This window comes from Anomaloglossus baeobatrachus, chromosome 6, assembly GCF_048569485.1.
Source record: "Anomaloglossus baeobatrachus isolate aAnoBae1 chromosome 6, aAnoBae1.hap1, whole genome shotgun sequence".
In the NCBI taxonomy this organism is placed as follows: domain Eukaryota; kingdom Metazoa; phylum Chordata; class Amphibia; order Anura; family Aromobatidae; genus Anomaloglossus; species Anomaloglossus baeobatrachus.
This window is the reverse complement of record NC_134358.1, coordinates 578980173-578995607: the sequence shown is the minus strand read 5'-3', so window position 1 is coordinate 578995607 and position 15435 is coordinate 578980173. Positions and strand designations below refer to the sequence as shown.

The following is a 15435-nucleotide window of genomic DNA, read 5'->3' as shown; positions in this document are numbered from 1 at the left end:
ATCGCCTTTCACAGAGCTCCCAACCCATCGTCTATGACAGAGCCCTCCACTCATCATCTCTGACAGTGCCTCCCCACCAATAGTCTCTGACAGAGACCGCCAACCCATAGTCTCTGACAGAACCCCCAACAATCATCTCTGACAGAGACGCCAATCCATAGTCTCTGACAGAACCCCCAACAATCATCTCTGACAGAGACGCCAATCCATAGTCTCTGACAGAACCCCCAACAATCATCTCTGACAGAGCCGCCTACCCATAGCCTCTGACAGAGCCCCAACCCATAGTCTCCTACAGAGCCCCAACCCATAGTCTCTGACAGAGCCGCCAACCTATAGCCTCTGACAGAGCCCCAACCCATAGTCTCCTACAGAGCCCCAACCTATAGTCTCTGACAGAGCCGCCAACCCATTGTCTCTGACAGCGCCTCTCCACCCATAGTCTCTGACAGAGCCCCCAACCCATTGTCTTACAGAACCCCCACATATCTCTGACAGCGTCCCCCAATCCATAGTCTCCAACAGAGCTGCCAACCCATAGCCTCTGACAGAGCCCCAACCCATAGTCTCCTACAGAGCCCCAACCCATAGTCTCTGACAGAGTCGCCAACCCATAGTCTCCGACAGAGCCCCAGCCCATAGTCTCCGACAGAGCCCCAGCCCATAGTCTCCGACAGAGCCCCAGCCCATAGTCTCTGACAGAGCCCCAGCCCATAGTCTCTGACAGAGCCCCAGCCCATAGTCTCCGACAGAGCCCCAGCCCATAGTCTCTGACAGAGCCCCAACCTATCATCTCTGACAGCATCCCCCAACCCATAAGGGTGCTTTACATGCTGCGACATCGCTAGCGATCTCATTAGCGATGTAACACGTCATATCGCACATACGATTTGCCGAGATCACACATGTGACCGGCGCTACAAAACTGACCTATGTGCGATCTAGGCAAATCTTATCAGCGATCTGGCGAGATCGCTAGTGATGTCGCAGCGTGTAAAGCACCCTATAGTCTCTGACAGACCGCCAACCCATAGTCTCCGAGAGTCCCAACCCATAGTCTCCGACAGAGCCCACAATCCATCAGTTTCGACAGCACCCCCCACCAATAGTTACTGACAGCGCCCCCAACTCATTGTTTTCGACAGCACTCCTCACCATAGTCTACCACAGTGCTCCCATCCATAGTCTACTACAGTGCCCCCCCCACCCATAGTCTTCGACAGTACTCCAACCCATAGTCTACTACAGTGCCCTACACCCATAGTCTCTGACAGCACCCCAAGCTATCGTCTCCGACAGCATCTCCTACCATCGTCTCTGACAGCGCCCCCAACCTATCGTTAGACAGTGTCCCCACACCTATAATCATTGAAATTGCCCCACACCCATTGTCTTCAGCAGCGCCCCCACCAATCGTCTCCGAAAGTGCACACCACCAAAAGTCTACGACAGTGCCCTACACCCATAGTCTCCGATAGCACCCACCACCCATTATCTCCTACAGCGCCCACCACCCATCGTTTCCTACAATGCCAGCCACCCATCATCTCAGACAGTGCCCCCCACCCATCGTCTATGACAGCGTGCACTACCCATTGTCTCTAAAAGTGCTCACCACCCATCGTCTCTGACCGCGCCCCCACCCATCCTCTGACAGCACCCCCTCTCATATTCATTGACAGCGCCTCCCCACCCATCATCTGACAGTGCCCCCACCCATCATCTGTGTCAGCGCCCCCACACATAAAGCCTGACAGCGCCCCCCACCCATATTCACTGATAGTGCCCCCAACCCATCAGCATCAGCTATGGTCCTCCTTACCTGGACAAGCCTTCACAAAGCAGCTTTTACTGTCAAAACTCTGCTCCTGCACAATGCCCCTCCTGGTAGACGCTCCCGGATCACATCTCTACGGCGGAACATGCTCCCGAGTCCACAGTATCGGCTGCAGCCGCTCCATGACGTCCAGTGGGACAGGATACAATCCACTATGAGAATGCGAAAAGACCTGAGTCAGGAAATTCAATGCAATTGAGATCCTAGAAAAAGTCTGGTCCAATCCCAGATCCAGGAGAATCAGAAGACTCCAGGTGCTCCCAAGTGTCATTTTCAGTAGCCTGGCAATCTTCTGGGTGTGTCACATTCTGATGAGAAGAAACATCAAGACTCGAACATACCTCACAGAAGGGAAAAGCTAATGACGCCACTGACAAAACCCAGGTTCTAATCGCGCCCAAGAATCCCCATGGTATCTAGATACTGAACCCATGATGATGTTCCATGTCAACATCTATTGTTTGGCCAGGTCTATCTCTGACTCACTGAGAGGAGGGGACGTTCCACATCTCACTTCATATTTTGTTTTGATCAGGAGGAATCCCTACAATCCTTATAATCCATGTACTTTACAATGCCCCAAGGTCAGAGTAACAGATACTATGATGGCGAGCATCATCCTATATATGAAACATCTCATTTACTAGGAGGCCTCTACTTCTACAAGGTTCTACTCTTGGATTTGTAGAGGTAATGCAGTCACCCACCACAGTTGTCTTCATCGGAGCCGTCCACACAGTCCTTCTTGAGGTCACATTGCCGCTCCATGGACAAACATTCCCCTGAGCCACAGAGGAATTGTCTAGAGGAGCACATATTGTGTCCAGGGGTGGGCACGAACCACGATGGGGCAAGACTAGAGCCCATAAATGAGGACCCTGAAATACAACAAGCAGAAGTATCAAAATTGTCCTGGAATCCAGGAGAAATGCTGTGAATTGGATAGAGAGAAGGTCACGCACCACAATGCCGCTCATCGGAGCCATCACCGCAGTCGTCTCGTTCATCACACACCTTAGATCCATTGATGCAACCGAAGACTGCACAAGCAAACTGACCCCAACTGCAGACAGTCCTGGGGGCTTCAGTGGACAAGGCCACAAGTAATGTGCTGGCGGTCCCTACAATAAACACATGGACCAGTAACACAACAGTAGCAAGTCTATGGTGGAAGCATGGTGAGGAACCAGAACCACCAGTTGCATCTTCTCCAGCTGGTACACCCCAGAACATGCACATCTAGATGGAATGAGGAGCATCCAACTAATCAACTGCCTGACCGGAATCGTTATCATATCCTATACTAGGCACACTTCAGCTGCTATTCTGCTACCTCTCAGGCACTGCACCTCACAGCTGCCATGGCTGAACACACTCCTAGTACAAAACCGAAAGAGTCTGACTGCCAGGAAGATTAAACCTGGCATGAGCAGTAGATGTGACAAGAGCATGAGACCATCGGTGCACTAAAAAAAAAATCCAAAAGAATAGACACTATATAGCAGAGAAGCTACATGGTCTGAAGGCACATCACCCACGGATCTGAGGATGACCTTCCCTGCTCCTGTAGATGAGATGTTTCCCCAGCTCCTGTAAATTGGATTTTTGCCCCGTTCCTGTAGATTGGACGTTTCCCCTGCCACTTTTATTGAACAGACGTTTCTCCCAATCCTATGGATTGGACATTTTCCCCCGTTCCTACAAATTGGACATTTTCCCCACTTCTACAAATTGGACTCCCCCCCCCGCTCCTGTATATTGGACATTCGCCCTGCCACTTCTATTGAATGGACGTTCCCCCCGCTCCTACGGATTGGACGTTCCTCCCAGCTCCTACGGATTGGACGTTCCCCCCCGCTCCTATGGATTGAATGCTCTCCCCACTTCCATGGATTGGACGTTCCCCCCCGCTCCTATGGATTGGATATTTCCCCTGCTTCTATGCATTTGACATTTCTCTCGATCCCATAGATTGGACATTTCCCCTATCACTCCTATGGGTTGCATGTTTCCTCCTCTCCTAGAGATTGGATGTTTCATCCTCGCCAATGGGTAGGACGCTTTCCTGGCTCCTACAGATTGAAGGTTTCCCTTGCTCATATGGACTGGATGCTTCTCCCACTTCTACAGACTGGACGTTTTTCCCCATCCCATGGATTCAACATTTCCCATTACTCCTATGGATTGGACATTTCCCCCACTTTTACGGATTGGACGCTTCCCCCACTCTTCTGTATTTGACGTTCCTCCCGATCCTGTAGATTGGACATTTCCCCGTCATTACAGATTGCACATTTCCCTCACTCCTATGGATTGGATGTGTAGGACTTTTTCCTCACCCCTATGAATTTAAGGTTTTCCACACTGATATGGACTGGTGGTTTACCAACCTCCAACAGATTGGATGTTTCCTCTGCTCTTACAGATGGATATTTCCTCTACTGCTATGAATTGGACGTTTCCCTCGCTCCCATGGATTGGATGCTTCTCCCGCTCCTATGGATTGGACGTTTCCCCTGTTCCTAAGAATAGGATGTTTCCCCTGCTCCTACGGATTGGATCTTTCGTCAACTTCTATGGATTGGCAGTTTCCCCCAGTCGTAAAGACTGGAGGTTTTCCTTGCTCATGTAAATTGAATGTTTCCGCCACTCCCATGAATTGGCTGTTTCCCCCGCTTTAATGGAGTGGAGGTTTCCACCGCTCTTGTAAATTTTAGATTTCCCTTGCTCATGTAGATTAGATGTTTCTCCCTGTTCCTGTTGATTGGCGGTTTTTCCCGCTCCTGTGGATGGGAACTTTCCCTTACTTTTGCAGATTGGAGGTTTCCCCCGGCCCTACACATTGGATGTTACCCCCCAGTGCTCCTATGGATTGAACACTTCACCTGTTGCTACAGATTAGCTGTTCCCCGGCTCCTCTAGATTGGATGTTCCTCCACTCCTTTAGTTTTAACATTTCCCCCGCTCCTATGGATTGGATTATTTCCACTTTCCTATGGATTGGCAGTTTCCCCCGCTCCTGTAGATTGGACACTTCCCCCGTTCGTATGGACTGGAGGTTTTCCCCGCTTGTATGGATTGGACATTTCTTCTGCTTTTATGGATTGTCCGTTTCCCTGCTCCTGTGGATTGGACGTTGGATCGCTTTCCCGTGCCACTTCTATTGAATGGAAGTTTCCCCCGCTTCTACAGATTTGATGTTTTCCCCGCTCCTATGGATCGGCAGTTTCCTTCGTTCATGTAGATTGGATGTTTTCCCCACTCATGTAGATTGAAGGTTTACCCCGATCTTATAGATTGGAGGTTCCCTAGCCCCTATGAATTGGTGTTTTCCCTGCCCCTGTATTTTGGAGGTTTCCCCTGTTACTGTATATTGGAGGTTTCCCCAAATCTTATTATGGATTGGATGTTTCCCCCGCTTCTGTAGATTGGACGTTTCCCCTACCCCTATGGATTGAACATTTTTTTCCTGCTCCTGTACATTGGAGGTTTTCCATGTCCCTGTAAATTTGAGGTTCGCCTTGCAGATTAGAGGTTTTCCCCGCTCCTGCAGATTAGAGGTTCCCCCGCCCCTGTAGAGTCGAGGCTTCCCCCGCTCCTGTGGATTAGAGGTTTCCTCAACTTCTATAGATTGGAGACTTCCCCCGCTCCTGTAGATTGGACTTTTCCCCCACTCTTATGGATTGGACACTCCATGACTCCTATGGATTTTGTACGTTCTAGCTATTCAGGCTTGGCACAGTAGTCAGTCTAGAACCTCTAGAACAATAACCTAGTATATGACTATACAAACCTTCATATGTATGTATGACATGATGTCCTTCACGATCCCCTGGTCTAATGTACCCCTCCTCTGTGATCCCTTCTGGTGGAACCTCGATGGGTTCCTTCCAAACAACCACTGCACCAGAACCAGGCTTTAAGCTAGAATGATGTCCATCCGGTAGAACAAAGACATCGGGCCACAGATCTGTGTTCCCCGGGCCCTTGGAGGCCATTCTCAGTGTAGGCGTGAGGGTACTCTGGGCCACAACTTCAGTAAATGGCACAGGGGAGGTGCTTGGACCAGAAAGGTCATACAGAGAGGACCAGGTGTGACTTGGGATCCTGCTTGGAGGTTCTTTTGTGATTGGACCTTCGGGCCTACCCTTAATTTGTCCGGGAACACTCTCCACTGATGGACCAGTGTGGTCAGTCTGTACCCCAAATGGAGGTGTAATGCTCTCAACACCAGGAGCTTTCGTGAGAGATGGCTCCATTCCGGTCACTCCTGGCTTTATACCGCCCTGAGGGGAACTTTCATCTACCTTGATTTCCAATGTCCATGTGTCCTTACCAGCAAACGGAGAGGCCAGACCAGGAATGGCAGTCTGATATTCATCAGGGTGAAGGCCAGGACCTCTGGATATAACCCCTCGTGCGTGGGTGACTGCAGCCATCGGTGGAGCTCTGCTCCATGTATCTGTGGTCACTGCGGGGTGAGGAACAGTCCCAACAGGTCCTGATGAAGAAGGTGACACCAGAGAGGGTGTGGGGCCTCTGGAGGAGGTGTCCAGAGTTCTTTCTGGGACGCTGACTCTAGGTTGTCCACTGGCATCATTCTCTTCCTGAAGGCCGGGCGGGGCGGTAGCAGCTGTTGTCCTCTGCTGCCTGGAGTTTGCGCTGAATAGACCTGGACTTCCAGTCGGCTGCGAGTGATGATGAATTCCAGGTTCTCCAATATATTCCGGAAGTAAAGAACCTGGTGAGGGCCGACTCCAGGAGGACGGGGACAGGTACATGGGGGCAGTGGGCAAATCTGTGAAAAAAGGAGGACAAGACAGCATGGGGGCGAGGATGAGGATGAGCCTTCACTACTGTAAGCAGAGGTCTGAGGGAGAATTCCCAGTATGGCCCTCACCTCCATCCCATCACTACAATGTAGGAATAAGAGTCTAAATACGGGGAGCAGGGACAGGAGCCACCCCGACTCAGGGGCGCACACAACACCTGGCCCCCGTGACCACTGTATGGCGGTACGGTTATATTGCACCATCATGAAATCACTGTGTATGGAGCTGTTCTCTAGTCACTGTATGGCGGTATTATTATATAGAGTCATCACTAGATCACTGTGTATGGAGCTGTTCTCTAGTCACTGTATGGCGGTATTATTATATAGAGTCATCACTAGATCACTGTGTATGGAGCTGTTCTCTAGTCACTGTATGGCGGTATTATTATATAGAGTCATCACTAGATCACTGTGTATGGAGCTGTTCTCTAGTCACTGTATGGCGGTATTATTTGTGCAGTGTGCATTGTATGATTGCACTTTTTAGGGGTGTTATTTTTGTAGTGAGCATGGCTGTGTTATTTGGGCACTGTACTTGTATGGTATCGATTTCTGTGCTCTATATGACAGCACAATGTATGGTAGGATTTGGTACTGAGCAGCACACTACCCTGGGCTGCTCCTGCTTGTAGGGGGGAGATTTTAGGATCTGCTGGGTAAAATCGCATAAGAAAGGGTCAAATGCTGCACTGCCGAGATAAGGAGCAAACTAGAGAATTATTTTCCCTGACTTTATTTCTATGCGTTTCGGAGAATCTTTCTCCTTCTTCAGGAGAAATCACATTCAGGTATATACACGGCCAAAATATATATATAGACCGCTAATCAAAAGTGATGACCGAGCGCGGTGCGATATAACCGGTGAAGAAAGGAAGGTAAAACCGAGCGCGGTGCGATATAACCGGAGAAGAGAGGAAGGTAAAACCGAGCGTGGTGCGATATAACCGGAGAAGAGAGGAAGGTAAAACCGAGCACGGTGTTATACAATATAACCGAAGAAGAGATGAAGGTAAAACCGAGCGCGGTGCGATATAACCGGAGAAGAGATGAAGGTAAAACCGAGCGTGGTGCGATATAACCGGAAAAGAGAGGAAGGTAAGATCGAGCGCGGTGCGATATAACCAGAGAAGAGATGAAGGTAAAACCGAGCGCGGTGCGATATAACCGGAGAAGAGAGGAAGGTAAGATCGAGCGTGGTGTGATATAACCGGAGAAGAGAGGAAGGTAAAACCGAGCGCGGTGCGATATAACCAGAGAAGAGATGAAGGTAAAACCGAGCGTGGTGCGATATAACCGGAGAAGAGAGGAAGGTAAGATCGAGCGTGGTGCGATATAACCGGAGAAGAGAGGAAGGTAAGATCGAGCGTGGTGCGATATAACCGGAGAAGAGAGGAAGGTAAAACCGAGCGTGGTGCGATATAACCGGAGAAGAGAGGAAGGTAAAACCGAGCGTGGTGCGATATAACCGGAGAAGAGAGGAAGGTAAAACCGAGCGCGGTGCGATATAACCGGAGAAGAGGGGAAGGTAAGATCGAGCGCGGTGCAATATAACCGGAGAATAGATGAAGGTAAAACCGAGCGCGGTGCGATATAACCGGAGAAGAGAGGAAGGTAAGATCGAGCGCGGTGCGATATAACCGGAGAAGAGAGGAAGGTAAGATCGATTGTGGTGCGATATAACCGGAGAAGAGAGGAAGGTAAGATCGAGCGCGGTGCGATATAACCGGAGAAGAGAGGAAGGTAAAACCGAGCGTGGTGCGATATAACCGGAGAAGAGAGGAAGGTAAGATCGAGCGTGGTGCAATATAACCGGAGAAGAGAGGAAGGTAAAACCGAGCGTGGTGCGATATAACCGGAGAAGAGAGGAAGGTAAAACCGAGCGTGGTGCGATATAACCGGAGAAGAGAGGAAGGTGAAACCGAGCACGGTGCGATATAACCGGAGAAGAGAGGAAGGTAAGATCGATTGTGGTGCGATATAACCGGAGAAGAGAGGAAGGTAAGATCGAGCGCGGTGCGATATAACCGGAGAAGAGAGGAAGGTAAAACCGAGCGTGGTGCGATATAACCGGAGAAGAGAGGAAGGTAAAACCGAGCATGGTGCGATATAACCGGAGAAGAGAGGAAGGTAAAACCGAGCGTGGTGCGATAAAACCGGAGAAGAGAGGAAGGTAAAACCGAGCGTGGTGCGATATAACCGGAGAAGAGAGGAAGGTAAAACCGAGTGTGGTGCGATATAACCGGAGAAGAGAGGAAGGTGAAACCGAGCACGGTGCGATATAACCGGAGAAGAGAGGAAGGTAAGATTGATTGTGGTGCGATATAAACGGAGAAGAGAGGAAGGTAAAACCGAGCGTGGTGCGATATAACCGGAGAAGAGAGGAAGGTAAAACAGAGCGTGGTGCGATATAACCGGAGAAGAGAGGAAGGTAAAACCGAGCGTGGTGCGATATAACCGGAGAAGAGAGGAAGGTAAAACCGAGCGTGGTGCGATATAACCGGAGAAGAGAGGAAGGTAAAACCGAGCGTGGTGCGATATAACCGGAGAAGAGAGGAAGGTAAAACCGAGCGTGGTGCGATATAACCGGAGAAGAGAGGAAGGTAAGATCGATTGTGGTGCGATATAACCGGAGAAGAGAGGAAGGTAAGATCGAGCGCGGTGCGATATAACCGGAGAAGAGAGGAAGGTAAAACCGAGCGTGGTGCGATATAACCGGAGAAGAGAGGAAGGTAAAACCGAGCGTGGTGCGATATAACCGGAGAAGAGAGGAAGGTAAGATCGAGCGTGGAGCGATATAACCAGAGAAGAGATGAAGGTAAAACCGAGCGCGGAGCGATATAACCGGAGAAGAGATGAAGGTAAAACCAAGCGCGGAGCGATATAACCGGAGAAAGTGGTGTACGGAAAAATAGTATTTGTATAGTGTGATATTGTGGATTATGTATCATGTTGGGTGCCTTTTTGGCATTAACGACCGCGCTCATCACTGCTCCTGTCTTGTCCGCCCCGGATTATAAGCGCAGGTTCCTCGTGCAGACAGATGCGTCCACATTCGGGATTGGGGCAGTTCTTAGCCGGGTGACCGCCGCTGGGGAGGACCCTCTCGCTTTTGTCAGAAACTTCTGGATCAGGAAGATGCCTATGCCACCATCGAAAAGGGGCAACCACACTTATATGGGCACAAAAAAAGCCCTACAGCTTCTCCATCCAATAGACGCATGGAAGCCAACACCAGAACGCTGATGGACTGTCCCGGCAAGAAGAACCATAGACCATGCACAGCTGAGCAGCATGGACTTGTGAGGTGGCCCGAGCTCTGTGTAGACCTCATGGTGCACTCACTTATTAAGAAGGAGGGAGAGGTTGTGATGGTGGAATATGGGGGTTGTGTATCATTTTGTGTATGGACATATTTTAGGAGCCTTGCTCCATTCATTCTGTGTACTCCTTGTGTCTTGTCTGCAGGTTAATTAGCTCAGCTCAGTTACCATTTGCTTGCCTTGTGTGTACATTGTCCTGTTTGCAGATTAATCACCCCCTGCCGGGCTTTTGACCATAAGGGTACCGTCACACTTTACCGACGCACCAGCGATCCTACCAGCGATATGACCTGGTCAGGATCGCTGGTGCGTCGCTACATGGTTGCTGGTGGGCTGTCAATCAGGCAGATCTCACCAGCGACCAGCCCCCAGCCAGCAGTGACGCGTGAAAGCGATGCTGCGCTTGGTAACTAAGGTAAATATCGGGTAACCAAGCGCTTGGTTACCCGATATTTACCATTGTTACCAGCGCACACTGCTTAGCTCTGGCTCCCTGCTCTCCTAGCCAGAGTACACATCGGGTTAATAAGCAAACCGCTTTGCTTATTTACCCGATGTGTACTCCGGCTACGTGTGCAGGGAGCCGGCACTGGCAGCGTGAGAGCAGCGAACGCTAGTAACCAAGGTAAATATCGGGTAACCAAGCAAAGGGCTACGCTTGGTTACCTGATATTTACCTTGGTTACAGCTTACCGCAGGCTGCCAGACGCCGGCTCCTGCTCCCTGCACATACAGATCATTGCTCTCTCGCTGTCACACACAGAGATGTGCGCTTATCAGCGGGAGAGCAACGACCAAAAAATGAACCAGCGCTGTGTGTAACGAGCAGCGATCTCACAGCAGGGGCCAGATCCAGTGTCACACACAGCGAGATCGCTAATGAGGTCACTGCTGCGTCACCAAAACCGTGACTCAGCAGCGATCTCGCTATGTGAGAAGTACCCCTAAGTGTGGTCTGGGGGAGGGGGGCCTGGAATGCACCCAACCTCTCTGTTTAGCCGGGGGATTATTCAGTCTGTCTGACTTGCATGGAATAAATGTTCTTTGGATTGTTCACTCATCTCTCGCTCGGTTGATTGTGTGATATGGGAGAAGGACCCTGTGACATACACCACTTTCTCTAGTTATATTGCACCGCGCTCGGTTTCACCTTCCTCTCTTCTTCAGTTATATTGCACCGTGCTCGGTTTCACCTGCCTCTCTTCTCCGGTTATACCGCACCGTGCTTGGTTTCACCTTCCTCTCTTCTCCGGTTATATTGCACCGTGCTCGGTTTCACCTGCCTCTCTTCTCCGGTTATACCGCACCGTGCTTGGTTTCACCTTCCTCTCTTCTCCGGTTATATTGCACCGTGCTCGGTTTCACCTGCCTCTCTTCTCCGGTTATACCGCACCGTGCTCGGTTTCACCTGCCTCTCTCCTCCGGTTATATTGCACCGCGCTCGGTTTTACCTTCATGTCTTCTCCGGTTATATCGCACTGTGCTCGGTTTCACCTTCCTCTCTCCTCCGGTTATATTGCACCGCGCTCGATTTTACCTTCCTCTCTCCTCCGGTTATATCGCACCGCGCTCGGTTTCACCTTCCTCTCTTCTCCGGTTATTTTGCACCGCGCTCGGTTTCACCTGCCTCTCTCCTCCAGTTATATCACACCACGCTCGGTTTCACCTGCCTCTCTCCTCCGGTTATATTGCACCGCGCTTGGTTTTACCTTCATGTCTTCTCCGGTTATATTGCACCGCGCTCGGTTTTACCTTCATGTCTTCTCTGGTTATATTGCACCGTGCTCGGTTTTACCTTCATGTCTTCTCCGGTTATATTGCACCGTGCTCGGTTTTACCTTCATGTCTTCTCTGGTTATATTGCACCACGCTCGGTTTCACCTGCCTCTCTTCTCTGGTTATATTGCACCGCGCTCGGTTTCACCTTCCTCTCTTCTCTGGTTATATCGCACCGCGCTCGGTTTCACCTTCCTCTCTTCTCTGATTATATCGCACCGCGCTCGGTTTTACCTGCCTCTCTTCTCCGGTTATATTGTACCGCGCTCGGTTTCACCTTCCTCTCTTCTCTGGTTATATCGCACCGCGCTCGGTTTTACCTGCCTCTCTCCTCCGGTTATATCGCACCGCGCTCGGTTTCACCTTCCTCTCTTCTCTGGTTATATCGCACCGTGCTCGGTTTTACCTGCCTCTCTTCTCCGGTTATATTGCAACGCGCTCGGTTTTACCTTCATGTCTTCTCTGGTTATATTGCACCGCGCTCGGTTTTACCTTCATGTCTTCTCCGGTTATATTGCACCGTGCTCGGTTTTACCTTCATGTCTTCTCCGGTTATATTGCACCGTGCTCGGTTTTACCTTCATGTCTTCTCCGGTTATATTGCACCGTGCTCGGTTTTACTTTCATGTCTTCTCCGGTTATATTGCACCGCGCTCGGTTTCACCTGCCTCTCTCCTCCGGTTATATCGCACCGTGCTCGGTTACACCTGCCTCTCTCCTCCGGTTATATCGCACCGTGCTCGGTTTCACCTGCCTCTCTTCTCTGGTTATATTGCACCGTGCTTGGTTTCACCTGCCTCTCTTCTCTGGTTATATCGCACCGCACTCGGTTTCACCTGCCTCTCTTCTCTGGTTATATTGCACCGCGCTCGGTTTCACCTGCCTCTCTCCTCCGGTTATATTGCACCGCGCTCGGTTTCACCTGCCTCTCTCCTCCGGTTATATCGCACCGTGCTCGGTTTCACCTGCCTCTCTCCTCCGGTTATATCACACCACGCTCGGTTTCACCTGCCTCTCTCCTCCGGTTATATTGCACCGCGCTCGGTTTCACCTGCCTCTCTCCTCCGGTTATATCGCACCGTGCTCGGTTTCACCTGCCTCTCTCCTCCGGTTATATCACACCACGCTCGGTTTCACCTGCCTCTCTCCTCCGGTTATATTGCACCGCGCTCGGTTTCACCTTCCTCTCTTCTCCGGTTCTATTGCACCGCGCTCGGTTTCACCTGCCTCTCTCCTCCAGTTATATCACACCACGCTCGGTTTCACCTGCCTCTCTCCTCCGGTTATATCGCACCGTGCTCGGTTTCACCTGCCTCTCTCCTCCGGTTATATCGCACCGTGCTCGGTTTCACCTGCCTCTCTTCTCTGGTTATATTGCACCGTGCTTGGTTTCACCTGCCTCTCTTCTCTGGTTATATCGCACCGCACTCGGTTTCACCTGCCTCTCTTCTCTGGTTATATTGCACCGCGCTCGGTTTCACCTGCCTCTCTCCTCCGGTTATATTGCACCGCGCTCGGTTTCACCTGCCTCTCTCCTCCGGTTATATCGCACCGTGCTCGGTTTCACCTGCCTCTCTCCTCCGGTTATATCACACCACGCTCGGTTTCACCTGCCTCTCTCCTCCGGTTATATTGCACCGCGCTCGGTTTCACCTGCCTCTCTCCTCCGGTTATATCGCACCGTGCTCGGTTTCACCTGCCTCTCTCCTCCGGTTATATCACACCACGCTCGGTTTCACCTGCCTCTCTCCTCCGGTTATATTGCACCGCGCTCGGTTTCACCTTCCTCTCTTCTCCGGTTCTATTGCACCGCGCTCGGTTTCACCTGCCTCTCTCCTCCAGTTATATCACACCACGCTCGGTTTCACCTGCCTCTCTCCTCCGGTTATATCGCACCGTGCTCGGTTTCACCTGCCTCTCTCCTCCGGTTATATTGCACCGTGCTCGGTTTTACCTTCATGTCTTCTCCGGTTATATTGCACCGCGCTCGGTTTCACCTGCCTCTCTCCTCCGGTTATATTGCACCGTGCTCGGTTTTACCTTCATGTCTTCTCCGGTTATATTGCACCGCGCTTGGTTTTACCTGCCTCTCTTCTCTGGTTATATCGCACCGCACTCGGTTTCACCTGCCTCTCTTCTCTGGTTATATTGCACCGCGCTCGGTTTCACCTGCCTCTCTCCTCCGGTTATATTGCACCGCGCTCGGTTTCACCTGCCTCTCTCCTCCGGTTATATCGCACCGTGCTCGGTTTCACCTGCCTCTCTCCTCCGGTTATATCACACCACGCTCGGTTTCACCTGCCTCTCTCCTCCGGTTATATTGCACCGCGCTCGGTTTCACCTGCCTCTCTCCTCCGGTTATATCGCACCGTGCTCGGTTTCACCTGCCTCTCTCCTCCGGTTATATCACACCACGCTCGGTTTCACCTGCCTCTCTCCTCCGGTTATATTGCACCGCGCTCGGTTTCACCTTCCTCTCTTCTCCGGTTCTATTGCACCGCGCTCGGTTTCACCTGCCTCTCTCCTCCAGTTATATCACACCACGCTCGGTTTCACCTGCCTCTCTCCTCCGGTTATATCGCACCGCGCTCGGTTTCACCTTCCTCTCTTCTCCGGTTATTTTGCACCGCGCTCGGTTTCACCTGCCTCTCTCCTCCAGTTATATCACACCACGCTCGGTTTCACCTGCCTCTCTCCTCCGGTTATATTGCACCGCGCTTGGTTTTACCTTCATGTCTTCTCCGGTTATATTGCACCGCGCTCGGTTTTACCTTCATGTCTTCTCTGGTTATATTGCACCGTGCTCGGTTTTACCTTCATGTCTTCTCCGGTTATATTGCACCGTGCTCGGTTTTACCTTCATGTCTTCTCTGGTTATATTGCACCACGCTCGGTTTCACCTGCCTCTCTTCTCTGGTTATATTGCACCGCGCTCGGTTTCACCTTCCTCTCTTCTCTGGTTATATCGCACCGCGCTCGGTTTCACCTTCCTCTCTTCTCTGATTATATCGCACCGCGCTCGGTTTTACCTGCCTCTCTCCTCCGGTTATATTGTACCGCGCTCGGTTTCACCTTCCTCTCTTCTCTGGTTATATCGCACCGCGCTCGGTTTTACCTGCCTCTCTCCTCCGGTTATATCGCACCGCGCTCGGTTTCACCTTCCTCTCTTCTCTGGTTATATCGCACCGTGCTCGGTTTTACCTGCCTCTCTTCTCCGGTTATATTGCAACGCGCTCGGTTTTACCTTCATGTCTTCTCTGGTTATATTGCACCGCGCTCGGTTTTACCTTCATGTCTTCTCCGGTTATATTGCACCGTGCTCGGTTTTACCTTCATGTCTTCTCCGGTTATATTGCACCGTGCTCGGTTTTACCTTCATGTCTTCTCCGGTTATATTGCACCGTGCTCGGTTTTACTTTCATGTCTTCTCCGGTTATATTGCACCGCGCTCGGTTTCACCTGCCTCTCTCCTCCGGTTATATCGCACCGTGCTCGGTTACACCTGCCTCTCTCCTCCGGTTATATCGCACCGTGCTCGGTTTCACCTGCCTCTCTTCTCTGGTTATATTGCACCGTGCTTGGTTTCACCTGCCTCTCTTCTCTGGTTATATCGCACCGCACTCGGTTTCACCTGCCTCTCTTCTCTGGTTATATTGCACCGCGCTCGG

The 15435-nt window shown here is 51.1% G+C and overlaps 1 protein-coding gene across 1 annotated transcript in view; it reads right to left on the bottom strand.

Moving 5' to 3' along the window:
* Positions 1-15435, bottom strand: part of LOC142243992 (SCO-spondin-like) — a 476497-nt gene that overhangs the window by 196519 nt on the left and 264543 nt on the right. The window contains 6 exon segments of the mRNA XM_075316177.1: positions 1823-1859; positions 1861-1881; positions 1883-1989; positions 2545-2715; positions 2800-2958; positions 5631-6664. Coding sequence (XP_075172292.1) covers positions 1823-1859; positions 1861-1881; positions 1883-1989; positions 2545-2715; positions 2800-2958; positions 5631-6664 — 1529 coding nt within the window.